Raw genomic sequence first — 17,315 nt, forward strand, 5'->3', positions numbered from 1 at the left:
GAAATATGTTAAGTAAATCCTTTAATTGTAGAGGTCATCTCGAACCTTGCGGAGGAATGATGTCATTGTGATTTTGTCATCATTAAAATACAGCTATGTGTTTATCCAATCAAAGAATATCTTCCTAGAGTGGACAGGTTAGTATAAATATACCAGAGATTACAAAACAATGCTAATTTAATGTAGAGTTTTTTAGGAAGAAAACAATGGAACAAAGACTGGACCATTTTATTAGTTGTTTTTATCATTACAAAAATTACATAATCTTATAAAGAGCATCAGCTGTTATTGTTACTGACAGCAATATGTCTTCAGTCAGTGTACAGTCAGTTAGTTGGTGAGTATAAATACAAAAGCTGCAGGTAAACATCAGATCTGAACCGCCCCTGAGGCAGAGGTTGATGAACCGACCTTCACAAACTACAGCTGATGGGAAACAGAAAAAGAGAAAGAGACAAAAAAAAGAGAGAAGGAGCAAGTGTTGGCACCTAAGAACAAAAGGTCACGCAGAGCAAAACTGGACTGATGTCAGATCTTTATTACAAATTGCCTTCCGCTTGTAAAACCTCTACTTAAAAGACCAGCTTAGATGGCCTTGTTGAAACACTAGCAGCATCCAAAACACAACACATGCTGGTGTCCAGCAATGCTGTTTTTCAGCCTCCATTGTGCCCAGATTTGCTTCTGCGTGACCTTTAACCTCAGGAACCACATTTCAGCACAGCTGTCTCTGTAGATGCAGATGACCCAGCAGCACCCTCAGGCTCTGGAGCGGGCATTAATGCTGTGTCTGATGCATAGCGCTCCTTTTTACCTGGAAACACAAACACGTCAGACAAATTTAATGTGACATTTGAACACACCATCTGTACATTCCACATCGGTACAATGTGGAATGAACACCGATTCACTCTAATGTACTTCTGTATTTTGCCTCACTCAAGACAGGCTACAGAGTAATAAAACACTGACATACACTTTCACCCTATGTATGTTCTTTATGTTTCTGGTTTTTCTGTGTGTGTGTGTGTGTGTGTGTGTGTGGAACAAAGACTGGACCATTTTATTAGTTGTTTTTATCATTACAAAAATTACATAATCTTATAAAGAGCATCAGCTGTTATTGTTACTGACAGCAATATGTCTTCAGTCAGTGTACAGTCAGTTAGTTGGTGAGTATAAATACAAAAGCTGCAGGTAAACATCAGATCTGAACCGCCCCTGAGGCAGAGGTTGATGAACAGACCTTCACAAACTACAGCTGATGGGAAACAGAAAAAGAGAAAGAGACAAAGAAAGAGAGAGGAGGAGCCAGTGTTGGCACCCAAGAACAAAAGGTCACGCAGAGCAAAACTGGACTGATGTCAGATCTTTATTACAAATTGCCTTCCGCTTGTAAAACCTCTACTTAAAAGACCAGCTTAGATGGCCTTGTTGAAACACTAGCAGCATCCAAAACACAACACATGCTGGTGTCCAGCAATGCTGTTTTTCAGCCTCCATTGTGCCCAGATTTGCTTCTGCGTGACCTTTAACCTCAGGAACCACATTTCAGCACAGCTGTCTCTGTAGATGCAGATGACCCAGCAGCACCCTCAGGCTCTGGAGCGGGCATTAATGCTGTGTCTGATGCATAGCGCTCCTTTTTACCTGGAAACACAAACACGTCAGACAAATTTAATGTGACATTTGAACACACCATCTGTACATTCCACATCGGTACAATGTGGAATGAACACCGATTCACTCTAATGTACTTCTGTATTTTGCCTCACTCAAGACAGGCTACAGAGTAATAAAACACTGACATACACTTTCACCCTATGTATGTTCTTTATGTTTCTGGTTTTTCTGTGTGTGTGTGTGTGTGTGTGTGTGTGTGTGAGAGAGAGAGAGAGAGAGAGAGAGAGAGAGAAGAGAGAGAGAGAGATAAGTGAGTATACCTCACCTTTAGCCAGACTACATGGTGTGAGCACAGGTTGTTCTGCTTGCTCTCCCTCTGTAAGGGCAGCGCGGATCTTGCGCACCACATAGACGCTGGCTGTAGGGAAATGTTACAAATCGTCATACAAATACACAAAACAAAATTCACTATACACTTGGTGATCCTATAAGGCACAATTCTTTAAAAAAATTAAAAGAATGAGAAATTCTTTAATTAAAATATCATTATTTTTTTAATCTAAATGCAGTGTGGTGATATCATAGTACAGTGATCATATCAGATGGTAATACTATAATACTTTGAAATTAACCATGGTAATAATGAATGATCATTGTGTTTTTTACAGTCTATGATTTACACCATACTATATCAAAAAAGGTTATATCTTTTTGTTAATTAAAAATACACAGTTGACATAGCCTACACCTGAAATATAATATACATATATATGTTATGCATTACTACAATGTTTAACGAACATTATTTTGTACATACTGTATACATACATAAACAAGCCGTGATAAGACCGTACAGTATTTTTATATTTATTATATTATAGGTGTTTATCTCGTAAACAGAAACTGAAAGGTTCGAATCTTTTGTTCTAATGTTAAAGGCTTTAAAGGACTACGTCTTACCTTTTATCAGAAGTCATACCATGGTGTACAGATCGTTCAGTTTCTACTGTATCTGTTTCGTACCCAGATATTTACCTTGAAACACAAGCGTCTTTTACAGGCTATGAATGTTATGTTGTTGTTCCGGAAGCGCCCTGTCTCTTCCAGTAGTAGTTTCACCAGCTGCTGTTATGAAAATATGTTATGTATGGGTTACTGTAGCATTTCTCATCAGTCTTACAACGTACTTATCATTGATTGGCTCCTTTGCCACTTATGAGGAGTTGTTCACCAATCGCTATGAAACGCGCTGAGATGACATAACACAACACGGCCAATCAGGAAAACACAACATAAAAATGAGATCCCCTTTTGGTTATATTGATCTACTTTTATCTATATTAAACACTTTAAATAATATTTATTTCATTAATTTTTTTTTAACTACATAGAGAGATAGTGAGATAAAAATGGTAAATTTCTGACAATAATCAAGTGTTCATGCTTCTGTCCATTAAGTGGCTTTCGTAAGACTAAGTTACACAAACAGACACCAGTTTAAAGTTTATATCACTGATTTATTCCGTTTAGACTTTTTATAACCTTCATGAAGCAGTTCATGGGAAACATGTCAGGGCTTTCTCATTAATCATCCTGACTTAAGTGCTATGAGACTCAATATCTAGACTTAATTAACTTGAACTCAAAGTTAATTAGCTGAGTAACGGAAGTTAATAAGAGTGCCAGCTCTTTCTACTAGACAAAAGACACACAAACACAAAATAAATGTTATTAGATTTGTATTTAAAATGTGTTGAATCTGCAAACAATACAAAAATATAGCGTACATTTTCATAAATATAATAGTAAAACATGCTCAAATGTTTTCAAAGTATATGTCTGAAATACTCAGCTGAATGAAATAGAAAAGGCAGTCTTTATTTCCATTATATACAACAAACATTATGTTGAGGCGGTAAACAGCTTGATTGAAAGATTTTCCACATTAATACAGTACAAAAAATCTTATGCTTCTACCCATCATTAACGGCAAAGGAAGACATACTATCAACCATTTTCTTTTCTGTTTTCCAACTATAATAATACATGCTATAATTAAAGTGTCAACATGAAAGCTGCAACACGGAAACACTGATAGAAATTCTTTAAAGGCAAAGAATGTAAAAATATGTGCGCGCACACACACACAAACAAACACACATACACTTTCTAAACATTCTCCCAGGGTCCCCTATCTTTTAAGATCATGTCCGGGCTGTAAAATAGGATGTTGTTGTCCTCATCATCAGAATCGGAGTGTGTATCGAGGTCATGTGTGTATCTTACATTTGCAGCATGGTACTCTCCAATCATTGTGCTGTCACACAGCCGAGACTGGACAGCCATCTGAAGAAAACATTACATGAACAAGAGATTGAAATCAAACAGAAAGCTAAGGTGACTAACCACATGACCATTGACTGAGACCAAGGAGCATGAACTGTACCTTTATTCCTGTTGTACTCAGCTGACTCCAGGTGTCCTTACCGAAGACAAGAGCATTTGCAAGCCCATGCAAGGGTGCACTGAGCACGTGCAATAACGTCAGAGAAAACACAGGGTGCTCTGGGTAAGCAGCATTATGAAGTCTGCAGAAACACACATACAGATCAGACACACATGCACAAAATGCACCCAAAGGTATGAAGCATGTGAGCCAAAAAAGATGAAAAAATAAAAAGTTTTTCCCCATTCAATATGACTATACCAACAACCAAATAAATAAATAACAATAATTTTATTTTATTATAAAATTATGAAAATTAAACCAATAAAGAAATATGTTATTATTGCAATAAGTATTTAATAATAATTCTATTTCATGGAACAACAGTAAAATTACAATAATAATATTTATAGTGGTCTTCATTTCTTAGCTTTCCATTGTTAAACTACAAAACATCTATTTTGGTGTAAAACTGCTGAGATACCTTGAAGCTCCTCTTATGTTGATTGATTTACTCTCTATTACAAATTTGGACTTCAGGTCAAAAAAAAGGAAATCTGTATTTATACAGAAAAATTACATCCCTGTAAGATGTGGTGAGAAAATGCACAGTTACCGATTTATGAGAGGGAAGATAGAGACGAGCAGATAGACAGAGGGATACCACTTCAACGGTCTGATCTCTTCAGCTAGAGAGATCTGCAGGAAGAAGTAATAATACACAAATGTATGAACCAGTAGATGGCAGAATTTTTACATCTGGACATACACAAATAAATATACGCACACATACCTTCCTCCTCTCTCTTTCTGGGTTAAAGGTGCCTAACCAGGAACGCATCTGAAATAAATACAGCAATTTTAGACATGCATTTATACTCCGTATGCATGGATCATTATGTTTTGTATGGCTGATCGGCGCTGCTCCGGCACAAATCCAATCATCTCTTTCGTGATATTTTAATGTACACTGCTTAGTGTACCACAGTAAGACCTGTGTAGAGTACACAGATGTCTGCACGTACATGAGCTGATTCATTGCGTCAGTATGTGTCAGAATCTGCCAGACGTGCAAAATGTTCTGGAATGTGGAATGTCACTTTCAGACATACAGTGGTAAGTCAGCATTAACAGAGAACAGGGAGGAGATCAAGCTTTTTGTTTACAATGAATTTTAATTACACACCTAGGTTAGACAGCATATGTTGCCATGAAATCAAATTTAGATAGTAGTGAGACCATTTTTCACAATCACATTCACTCACCCTCTCGTTGGCCACACAGATGATTCGAGCATAACAGCAGGTCATGAGGATAATCAGGCTAAACAGAGGAATGTACCATCTGCAAATAAAGAATACTTTACATCTCAAACAAGAAAATACACAAACAGAGGCCTCAAAAATTATTTGGACACTTGATAGTGTTAACTTGATAGTGTGCCTGTACTATCCTTCTGTAAAATAAGGTTACACTTTATTTTAAGCTGACCTTGCTACAGTGTAATTATACATTTAAGTAATGAGTAATATTAGTTAACTACATGTACTTGGTTAACTATATGGTTAGGATTAGGGTTTGGTTTAGGGTTACTTGCATGTAATTATGCATAACTAATTGTAATTATTATAATAGTAAGTACATGTAACGTGTAACAAAGACACCTTAAAATAAAGTGTTACCTAAAATAAATACCTAGGGATGCAACAATATTAAAACAATTATTTTCATTTTAAAGCCACTAACTGATAAAAGGTCAATATTCTAATATATAATATAATGTATTAATCATTATCATTATCTTATATCATATTTGTAATAATTAAAAATGATAGAGTATGAAAAACTGATTCATTTAACTCTGTTAATAAGTTTTTGAAGATTACTTTGACGTGATTGTTGAATGACGGCAAAGAGAATCTAAATGTAAAAATACAATTAAATATTCAATATCGACTGATACTGATCAATTAAATATTGCCTGATAACCGATACAGTAAAGATATCTTGTGCATTCATTTAAACATTATACAGCATTCATGCATTTCAGGTGTCCAAATATACTTGTTGCCAGTGTGAACAATCCTTAACACAGCATAACTGGACATAATTAAAGGTGAAAAACATTGTTAAAAACTCCAGCATGCACAATAACCTGTCAGAATGGGAACAGAAATTCCTGAAATTCAAATAGCATGAGCTACGTGAGCCTCTGAAAAATGATGCAACTCATAACATATTTTCATTCGTCCAACACAAATTCATTCCTAGCAACAACATGCATTTCTGCAAACACTCACACGCATGCTGAACAATACAAACTTACATGCCAAACCTCCACCCGACATGATTATCTGTGATCCAACTGCAGGAAAACAATGAGACAGAAAGGACTGATGATGACTGTAGTGATATGATTGCACTTAAGAATATATCAAAAGTCAAAGGCCACTCACCACCAGGCTCCAGCGGGGCCGTAGTATCCAGCCATCAGGGGGAGGGTGGACATGAGCAGAGGAACCCCCCATGCCACCAAATGATACGGTCTGAGAAACAAATGCAGATGTTAGGAACACTCTATCTGTATGTATACACAACTAAATGTGTTTATTTGTGTGTGTGTGTGTGTGTGTGTGTGTGTAGTGACTCACATTTCGTAAGGTTCAGTTCTGATTTCTCTCACCAGGTTCAGGTACAGATTAAATGTAATAAGACAAACCCACATCAGTGCGGTCCAGTCTGAAACAAACAACGAAAACTATAATAACTATTACAACAGCAGTTTATTATGACACAGTGTCAATACAGAATGTCATCTTTCTATTTTGAAGCACTAAAGTTACTTCCTTTCCACTTAAATGACTTTATTCAGAAATATCATCATAGTGCATGTGTTTTTTGTGTTGTGAATTTGATGTATTCAAATGTCTTCTGCTAGTTACATCAAAGCCAAAAATAAATCCTCTTACTATCCCATGTCAGAACTGATTATCTGTTACTTTACATATACACAACAGTGCACGTATGAACACACATCTTTAAATCAGTTGCCAAATTTACCAAAATATGTGAGCCACCAGGCTTGAAAATTACACAGAGACCCCTCTGGATGAGACTCTCCCTGTAGATGAGAAGAAAGCAACAGGTGCGATGAAATAAAGTTATTAAAAAGGGAGAAAATATTTCCCTTTCTACAACATACATTAGCTTGATAATTACTCTCCAAACATGTCTCTCTCTCTCACACAAAGGAATCAGTGCAACTCACCATAACATAAGCAACACTGTCAAAAGCTGCAGCTACTGTCAGACTGAATATCATTTTCTGAAGGACAAAGGAAAAAAGACATACACGTATGAAATACAGATAAAAAAGTTTCAATATTACTCAAATAATTCATAATAATCAACAATATGACTGAATATGAAAATTACTGGTTAGAATTACATAAATTACACTACTAGTTTGGGGTCTATAACATTTTTGACAATATTATGTTCACCAAGGCAGCATTTATTTGATCGATAATACAGTAAGAACAGTAATGTAGTGAAATATTATTGAAATTGAAAATAACTGTTTTCTGTTTGAATATATTTTAAAATGTAATTTATTTATATTTCAGCAGCCATTACTCCACTTGTCAGTGTCACATGATCCTTCAGAAATCATTCTAATATGCTGATTTAAGAAACATTTCTCATTATTGTCAGTTGAGTTTTGCTGCCTAATATTATTTTTTCAGAGTTCTTTGATGTGAAATGTTAAAATTAATGAATTAATAATTGAATTATTTTATTGATTCTTTTGGTTTTGTGTAACAGAGTGAACGTTTTTATTGTCACTTTTAATACATTTAATTCATCCTTGCTGGATTAAAGCATTCATTTCTTAAAAAAAAAACATTTGAGCCATAACACACACACTGTACCTGAGCCAAAGAGTTATATCGGCGGAACAGCCATATCGCAAACAGCATGAAAAAGCTACACAGAGGAAATTTTAAGAAAGTTAAGAATGCTCAAATGTTACTCTAAAACAAAGAAGTGATGTGCAATATAATTTGACTCACCATGCCAATAATGAAAATGTCCCTATGGCTCTTTTCACTTTAAGAATCACATCCTGTGGATTAAAACACGCACATAAATCGAATGAAAACTACAAAAAGAAATTAAGAAGGAAAAGGCGCTATGACTTTCATTACAAGAAGACAATAATAACATTTAGTGCAATCAGCATTTTTTATTCAATAATCCTTTCAGTAACACTTTCACATATTTTTATTTTCTCTGTAAATAAACGCCTTGGTTCTTTACATTTTTTCCCCAACACTATACAGTTTTGCACTTTCAGACATTATCATAGAAATCTAAACAGTCAGGTGTGTTCCTGCTCCTCGTGTGTTGGGTCCCATCACAGATCAATAAATGATTCAATACTGAACTTATCTCACCGTGACTCATCTGACGAATTTCCCACAAAAAATGTTTAACTGAAATTTATTATAAATCACTCCATACTTTCTTACTTTCATGACTTACCTTCAGTAAAAGTACTGCTAAACATCATCCCTGGAAAGGATGATGTCATGTTGTGATTAACATGAGGGCTAACAAGTTAGCATTACAGTAGTTTTTAAAACATGTTTATACTTACACATCGATAATCGTCGGGCGCTGCGTTGAAGAAAGAACAGCGGGAGCTGCTAGTGTTGTTAACCTGGAGTGGGTGCTCATCTCCCATAATTAATATTTATTTTTTCTAACTAATATTTTGATGTGGATTGCACACATCACGAGAACACCACAGCCACATTGACACGTAAGGCGTGCGCAGAGGGACAAGACAAACAGCACAGCGAGACGAAACGCGGTGACGTTTACGCTCCACAGAAACTTATTGCCAATAAAAATGTTTTTTGAGAACACTATAATTTCTACTAACTATATGGTTAGGATTAGGGTTTGGTTCAGGGTTACTTGCATGTAATTATGCATAACTAATTGTAATTATTATAATAGTAAGTACATGTAACGTGTAACAAAGACACCTTAAAATAAAGTGTTACCTAAAATAAATACCTAGGGATGCAACAATATTAAAACAATTATTTTCATTTTAAAGCCACTAACTGATAAAAGGTCAATATTCTAATATATAATATAATGTATTAATCATTATCATTATCTTATATCATATTTGTAATAATTAAAAATGATAGAGTATGAAAAACTGATTCATTTAACTCTGTTAATACGTTTTTGAAGATTACTTTGACGTGATTGTTGAATGACGGCAAAGAGAATCTAAATGTAAAAATACAATTAAATATTCAATATCGACTGATACTGATCAATTAAATATTGCCTGATAACCGATACAGTAAAGATATCTTGTGCATTCATTTAAACATTATACAACATTCATGCATTTCAGGTGTCCAAATATACTTGTTGCCAGTGTGAACAATCCTTAACACAGCATAACTGGACATAATTAAAGGTGAAAAACATTGTTAAAAACTCCAGCATGCACAATAACCTGTCAGAATGGGAACAGAAATTCCTGAAATTCAAATAGCATGAGCTACGTGAGCCTCTGAAAAATGATGCAACTCATAACATATTTTCATTCGTCCAACACAAATTCATTCCTAGCAACAACATGCATTTCTGCAAACACTCACACGCATGCTGAACAATACAAACTTACATGCCAAACCTCCACCCGACATGATTATCTGTGATCCAACTGCAGGAAAACAATGAGACAGAAAGGACTGATGATGACTGTAGTGATATGATTGCACTTAAGAATATATCAAAAGTCAAAGGCCACTCACCACCAGGCTCCAGCGGGGCCGTAGTATCCAGCCATCAGGGGGAGGGTGGACATGAGCAGAGGAACCCCCCATGCCACCAAATGATACGGTCTGAGAAACAAATGCAGATGTTAGGAACACTCTATCTGTATGTATACACAACTAAATGTGTTTATTTGTGTGTGTGTGTGTGTGTGTGTGTGTGTAGTGACTCACATTTCGTAAGGTTCAGTTCTGATTTCTCTCACCAGGTTCAGGTACAGATTAAATGTAATAAGACAAACCCACATCAGTGCGGTCCAGTCTGAAACAAACAACGAAAACTATAATAACTATTACAACAGCAGTTTATTATGACACAGTGTCAATACAGAATGTCGTCTTTCTATTTTGAAGCACTAAAGTTACTTCCTTTCCACTTAAATGACTTTATTCAGAAATATCATCATAGTGCATGTGTTTTTTGTGTTGTGAATTTGATGTATTCAAATGTCTTCTGCTAGTTACATCAAAGCCAAAAAGAAATCCTCTTACTATCACATCTCAGAACTGATTATCTGTTACTTTACATATACACAACAGTGCACGTATGAACACACATCTTTAAATCAGTTGCCAAATTTACCAAAATATGTGAGCCACCAGGCTTGAAAATTACACAGAGACCCCTCTGGATGAGACTCTCCCTGTAGATGAGAAGAAAGCAACAGGTGCGATGAAATAAAGTTATTAAAAAGGGAGAAAATATTTCCCTTTCTACAACATACATTAGCTTGATAATTACTCTCCAAACATGTCTCTCTCTCTCACACAAAGGAATCAGTGCAACTCACCATAACATAAGCAACACTGTCAAAAGCTGCAGCTACTGTCAGACTGAATATCATTTTCTGAAGGACAAAGGAAAAAAGACATACACGTATGAAATACAGATAAAAAAGTTTCAATATTACTCAAATAATTCATAATAATCAACAATATGACTGAATATGAAAATTACTGGTTAGAATTACATAAATTACACTACTAGTTTGGGGTCTACAACATTTTTGCTAATATTATGTTCACCAAGGCTGCATTTATTGGGGTCTATAACATTTTTGACAATATTATGTTCACCAAGGCAGCATTTATTTGATCGATAATACAGTAAGAACAGTAATGTAGTGAAATATTATTGAAATTGAAAATAACTGTTTTCTGTTTGAATATATTTTAAAATGTAATTTATTTATATTTCAGCAGCCATTACTCCACTTGTCAGTGTCACATGATCCTTCAGAAATCATTCTAATATGCTGATTATTTAAGAAACATTTCTCATTATTGTCAATGTTGAGATTTTCTGTCTAATATTACTGTGAAAACCGTGAAACCTTTTTTCCAGAGTTCTTTGATTTAAAGAAATGTTTAAAAAATAGTTACAAAATAAAAAAGAATGCATTTTATTGAATTTCTTTTGGGGTTTGTGTGTAAAACAGTGTAGTCTGTTGTCACGTTTAATCAATTTAATTCATCCTTGCTGGATACAAGTATTCATTTCTTTTAAAAAACAAACAAACGAACATTTGAACCATAAAACACACTGTACCTGAGCCAAAGAGTTATATCGGCGGAGCAGCCATATTGCAAACAGCATGAAAAGGCTACACAAAAGGGAATTTTTATAAAGTTAAGAATGCTCAAAAGCCACTTTAAAACAAAGAAGCAACGTGCAATATGATTTGACTCACCATGCCACTAGTGAAAATGTCCCTGTGGCTCTTTTCACCTTAAGAATCACATCCTGTGGATTAAAACACACACATAAATCTAATAAAAAATCAAGAAAGAAATCAAGAAGGAAAAGGACGCGCCGACTTTAATTCCAAGAAGACAATAACATTTAGTGCAATCGGTTTTTTTTATAGCTTTTTTAAATAAATGCCTTGGTTCTTTAAATTTTTTTCCTAACAGTACCCAGATTTACACTTTCAGACACACTTTTCATCAAAGAAATGTACGCAGCCAGGTGTTTTCCTGCTCCTCGTGTGTCGGGTCCCCTCACAGATCAATAAATGATTCATTTCTTACTGAACTTATCTCACCGTGACTCATCTTACGAATTTCCCACAAACATTTTTAAATGTTTAACTCAAATTAAGTTGTCATAAATCACTCTATACTATCTTACTTTCATGTCTTTCTTTCAGTAAAAGTATTAGTGAACATCATCATGCCTGGAAAGGATGATGTCATGCTGTGATTAGCATGAGGGCTAACAAGTTAGCATTACATTAGTTTTTAAAACATGTTTATACTTACACGTCGATAATCATCGGGCACTGCGTTGAAGAAAGTACAGCGGGAGCTGCTAGTGTTGCTAACCTGAAGTGGATGCTCACCTCCCATAATTATTCTTTCTTTTTACTAACTAAGAGTTTGATGTGGAGTGCACACATCATGAGAACAACACAGCCACATTGACACGTAAGGAGTGCACAGAGGGACAAACAAGACAGCGAGACGAAACGCGGTGACGTTTCCGCTTCACAGAAACTCATTGCCAATAACTTTGAGACAGAACGTTATTATCTCTACAGACTAAGCTGTTGTTTATACAGTGAGATCATAATAAAATAATATCGACACTGTATTTATTTCAATTTATATTGTTCTGAGATGAATGAGGAAATGTAACAATCGGATTTTATTTTAATTAAAATGAACGGATGAAACTGCTCAGCATTATATGATCAAGTATGTTTTGATGTGTTCACTGATTTTTTTTTAAATGTAGTGTTATGTTTTGCTTTTGTTTTCATAATATGGTAAGAAGCATGAAGGCGATGTGATTTAGATTCATTCAAAGAACATGGTGTGACAGTTCACGCCTTTTGTCAAAATGTTTATTTAGGTTTAGGTTCAAAAAAGAAGAATCTTTGCTATCCTAGAAGGCATTGTGCAATAATAATGTCTATTGTTTACATAAATATAAATATGATTATAAATATTATTTCGATTTTTCAAATGATTGTGTTTTGGAAATAAATTGTAATCACTTTTATTCACACGTCTAAATTTGGAGACTCCAATGGACTGGCATCTTTCACAGATTAGAACCCCACATTTGATGGTAAACTACCACAAAACCAATTTATCTTGTAGGCCTATTTGTTAAAGTAACTTAAGTGTTTTTGTTTTTTCTCATGTCTGCTCACATGGGCACAAGTGTATTATTTATGTCCTCTTTGTATATTTTTATTCAAAAAAAAAAAAAAAGGCCTTGTGTATAAAAGAAAAAAATCTGTTTCATAGTCTCACTTAACATTGAATGCATACTAAATAGGAAAATGGATTATAATGGATAAATGGGAATTGAATAGATTACAGAATATTAGATTAAATTTGATTAGAACTGATTATTATTTCATGCCATTATGTCTAATGTCTAATCCATCCGCAGTCTCAGAAATGAAAGTTATTTAAATTATGAACTTTTACTAAGGAATGAAGAGTATGTGTAAAACAGGCACTGCAGGGTGTGTGTAAGCCTATTGATTATGCATTTTTTTAGCATGATTACGAATAAACAACCACACATTAGATGTTTTTAAATTACAAAAGTTTTTTTTGTAGTAAAAAAAAACAATTCAGTACAAAATGCAGCAAACGTTTTTAACAATCATACTGGCCTTTAGGCACAATTTAACACAGAATCTCATGGAGCTCATCATGACACACACACAGTGATTTTCAGAGCCATCCACATCATTGACTCACAGGATAATTCAGGGATAGTTTCAGGTCATTAGCAGGGAACATCCCCAGGGATTTTCTACAGGGTTTCTGCTTCATCAATAGGAGTTCTCACTATACAAACGATCAGTTCTTCAAGTCATCAGTCCTCTGGAACACACAGCAACTTCATAGGACAACAACCTTCCTCTCAAAAAATGAAAAAGAATGGAAAAAATAAAAGCTTTCAATTATACATAACACATAAATAGATTTAAATATCAAGATAAGGCATGGCAACTAGCCATTTGAACGGAGATTTTGTTCTTTTAAAAAAGGGAAAACTGCCAGTGCAAATAAAATGCCATAAGACAAGAAGCAGCCCTTACAATACGTCAGTGATCAACACCAAAACCAATACTACAACAAACCCACTTTCTCCTATCGGTTTGCCTTGCATTTTAACTTTTGACAGTTTAACTTCTGTTTGGTCAGTCCCTTTGGTAGGCTCTTCCACATAGGCAAAATAGATCATATTAGATCAGAATACTTCTTCATCTCCCAATAGATCATGATGCAGTTCACTGTCCCCAGCCAGCGATGCCAATCTCCTGCTTGTATCGGTTGGTCAGGTTGTTGGCTTGGCTTGTAAGTTTGGACAGCACCCCATGCAAGCCCCTCAGATGGTACTGCAGGAGCTGCTCCAGGTCGATGTCGCTCTCCGGCTCTGTGCGCACAGGCTCCGGCGCTGTCGTGTCTTTCTTGCGCCTCTGCTCCTCTGCGCGCATGACGCCCCACTCGATGTTGTTCCGGATGGACTTGAGCTGGCTGTAATAGCTGTACATGTCGGCCTCAGCATCCCGCAGATAGCTACCCGGGTCGTTGGTTAGCTTCTGCTGCTCTTTCTCTTGGTCCAGCGGCACATCTCTCAGCAGACTCGGGACCATGACCGTCTGATCCATGTTGTTGACGGCGCCGATGAAGCGGTTCATTGCCGTGAACAGAGCGTTCTTCTGGCTGAGGGGCTCGGACATCTGCATTTTGCTGGTTTATGAGGATTAATTCGAGAGTAGTATGTTCGTCTCTCGTGCTCTTAGTTGTTTCTGAAGGTCTGCATTCCTTACGTTTAATTTATACCTGACTGTTTTTGCTCTTGGGCGTCACCGAAACCTGTTGGTCCGGTCTGGGATGTCAGATCGGCCACAACCAGATTCCAACTGCAAGACACAAACCTACGCACGGCCCATAGACACAGGGAGCGGCACGAAAGTGCATTGATCGATGGGTTGCATAATAATTTACATTACATAGAAAAAAAACCTGAAAACATGTGAAAAGCACCACATACTACTTTGATTTTGAAATAATTTTCACACATGACGAAAAATAATAGCTACTGCTTATAGGCCTAGATGTGTTATGGCTAAAGGAAGTGTAGGTCAAAGGCTAACAATATTAATAAGGGTTAAAATGGTAAATGATTTTAACTTGAGTAAATAACATTTGTTTCTTGTTAACAAAATCTAATCTTTAAATGCTTTGCTGATTAGTAACATTGAGGCCAAAAGTTACATGCTTGAGTTATGAATAGGCCTATTAATGTTTAGTCATTATCATGCCACATAAGCAAAATATGAATGAACCCAACAGGAAAGACAAATGAGATATGAGATTATATCTCAGTTGTTTCATCCAGGTGACAATGAGATCAAATAGGGAGAAAAATTAGACTTTTGTTTAACTCTTATGGCTTGTTACAGTTTTCTCCTGATGAAGACGAACATCTCAAGGTTTGCTCAGATTTTCCAATATACTTAATCTGAAGTCTCAACATGAAAATATTTCAGAATGAACTTTTCAAACATTTCTCATCTGATTTTCCTGACACTAAATGATATGAGCTATGCCAAAATCCACATACATTTTACATTTTTATGCTCTTTCTCTGTCAAAGATTGCTTCATATGTTTAAGAAGAAACATCTAAAAGCTGATACTTAAAAGAATTGTAACAGGAACTTAACTGAGAACTCAATTAAGTCTCCTGTAAAAAAAGAAAATTCCTCTTGAAAATCTGTGTATATATTTTTATTAAATCAGTGGTCCGAGGGCCAAACTTATGTGCAAATTGAAACAGTTGAAAAGTTGACTAGATGCCTATTTGTTCCTTAAAATGGGTTTTAGGGGCATGTTTCTCTCCTCTCTTTTATGGACTTATGTCTTTTGCTCAAATCTTTTAAAATGCTTATGTAAAATGCTCTGAAACTGTCCCTTCTGGCTTGTTGGATTAATCTGAATGCCCAGAGGGGCATTAACACAAGAGGACACTAATAAGTATTCAGATGCAAATTTAGGACCCCAATTATCAATAACGTGATAGTTAAAAAAAAATACAATGTTTTATTTCTTATTTGTCTTTCTATCTTGCAGTCATGTCTGAAACCCAATTCAGTGTGTACAAAAATGAAAACACACACAGGCCTATTAAGTCCACAGTTGAAGTGGGTCAAACAATGTTTAGATGAGATAAAATCACAGCAAGGTTTCAGTTTAAATAATTGTACATACCAAGTCAGGGAAGCTGAAACACCTTTGCAATGACGAGAATGTCTCGGATGATTTAGAAACCTGTTCTTCTGCTCTGCCACTAATCTCCACCCTTGCAGGGTTTCTACAGACATGAACAAGTTAAATTTAAGACGTTTTAAGACCTTTTTAATACCACCTTATATGAAATTTAAGACCTAAACCTGTAATGGAAATACACAATTTATTACATACATATATGTAATATTTAATGTGTTTAAATTAAAAAGAAAACAAAATATCATTGCTGTAATAAATTATATTTATTACTACGATATGCAGTGAACTTTTAATGTCAGCAGACAATATTCCATACAAAATATCCCCACAAAATAACTGCATCACTGAGATTTAACAGCGCTGTGGTTTTGTTTGGAATTATTTTTGTTGGCGAAATAGTGCAAAAACAGGCAATATGGTGTCTAAAACGTAAGTCTCTTAATAAAACTTCTAGTTGATTGAACTGTTGTAAAAAAATCAATATTACATTTGTATATGGTAAATTTGGAGGGGAAAAAAGGCACTCTTCCGTGTGAAATTAGTTAACTATAAGAAGTGGTATAAATATACACATTTTCTGCCCCCATGTCTTGAATTTGTGATCATTCTGAATGTATTTTAATAGACTGAATCATGCAGAAATGTTGAGGGGAAAAATGCATACTTTTCAACATACTTCTCAAATAAACTACCAGTAGGTGGCAGCAAGTCACTGTTAATAAGTGAGTCATTACGAATGAACCAAATCATTTAAACCGTTGATTCATTCGGGAACAAAACACTGTCATGTTGCTCAAAGACGCAAAACAGCGCTGTGGTTTTGTTTGGAATTATTTTTGTTGGCGAAATAGTGCAAAAACAGGCAATATGGTGTCTAAAACGTAAGTCTCTTAATAAAACTTCTAGTTGATTGAACTGTTGTAAAAAAATCAATATTACATTTGTATAGGCCTATGGTAATTTTTGGAGAAAAAAAATGCACTTCCGTGTGAAATTGATTAACTATATGAAGTGCTTGAATTTGTGAATGTATTTTAATAGACTGAATCATGCAGTGAAAGAGCGCACTGTAAATGCGCACGCGGCGCACGCGCGTAGGTGTTTTGAATGTTTGTTTTT

At 35.3% G+C, this 17,315-nt stretch overlaps 2 protein-coding genes and 1 long non-coding RNA gene across 7 annotated transcripts; all 3 read right to left on the reverse strand.

Annotated features, from left to right (window-relative positions):
- Positions 1 to 1,055: 1,055 nt before the first annotated feature.
- LOC107748223 (uncharacterized) lies at positions 1,056 to 2,759 on the reverse strand. The gene is made up of 3 exons (XR_001640896.1): positions 2,584 to 2,759; positions 1,949 to 2,041; positions 1,056 to 1,650 (listed from the first exon to the last, which is right to left on the reverse strand). It is a non-coding gene; the product is annotated as an uncharacterized LOC107748223 (long non-coding RNA).
- A 650-nt stretch (positions 2,760 to 3,409) lies between these two features.
- LOC107748207 (G-protein coupled receptor 1-like) lies at positions 3,410 to 12,427 on the reverse strand. 5 transcript variants are annotated; one of them, XM_016562922.1, is made up of 14 exons: positions 8,730 to 8,766; positions 8,615 to 8,644; positions 8,143 to 8,195; positions 8,002 to 8,056; positions 7,338 to 7,394; positions 7,130 to 7,190; positions 6,721 to 6,808; positions 6,526 to 6,615; positions 6,396 to 6,434; positions 5,335 to 5,413; positions 4,863 to 4,910; positions 4,686 to 4,768; positions 4,070 to 4,211; positions 3,410 to 3,969 (listed from the first exon to the last, which is right to left on the reverse strand). In XM_016562922.1, exons 4-14 carry the CDS (start codon positions 8,047 to 8,049, stop codon positions 3,793 to 3,795), a joined length of 912 nt encoding a protein of 303 aa, XP_016418408.1. In that variant the 5' UTR covers positions 8,050 to 8,056; positions 8,143 to 8,195; positions 8,615 to 8,644; positions 8,730 to 8,766; the 3' UTR covers positions 3,410 to 3,792. The 5 variants fall into 5 exon arrangements, with proteins under 5 accessions (XP_016418408.1, XP_016418405.1, XP_016418406.1 ...); XM_016562919.1 differs by lacking the exons at positions 8,143 to 8,195; positions 8,615 to 8,644; positions 8,730 to 8,766 and adding exons at positions 11,628 to 11,680; positions 12,199 to 12,427; XM_016562920.1 differs by lacking the exons at positions 6,526 to 6,615; positions 6,721 to 6,808; positions 7,130 to 7,190; ... (3 more) ...; positions 8,615 to 8,644; positions 8,730 to 8,766 and adding exons at positions 9,916 to 10,005; positions 10,111 to 10,198; positions 10,520 to 10,580; ... (2 more) ...; positions 11,628 to 11,680; positions 12,199 to 12,427.
- Positions 12,428 to 13,480: 1,053 nt separating this feature from the next.
- On the reverse strand, positions 13,481 to 14,787 carry LOC107748224 (mid1-interacting protein 1A). Its single transcript, XM_016562948.1, has one exon. It carries the CDS (start codon positions 14,649 to 14,651, stop codon positions 14,193 to 14,195), a length of 459 nt encoding a protein of 152 aa, XP_016418434.1. The 5' UTR covers positions 14,652 to 14,787; the 3' UTR covers positions 13,481 to 14,192.
- Positions 14,788 to 17,315: the final 2,528 nt, after the last annotated feature.

This window comes from Sinocyclocheilus rhinocerous, unplaced genomic scaffold, assembly GCF_001515625.1.
Source record: "Sinocyclocheilus rhinocerous isolate Xijiao unplaced genomic scaffold, SAMN03320098_v1.1 scaffold5064, whole genome shotgun sequence".
In the NCBI taxonomy this organism is placed as follows: Eukaryota; Metazoa; Chordata; class Actinopteri; order Cypriniformes; family Cyprinidae; genus Sinocyclocheilus; species Sinocyclocheilus rhinocerous.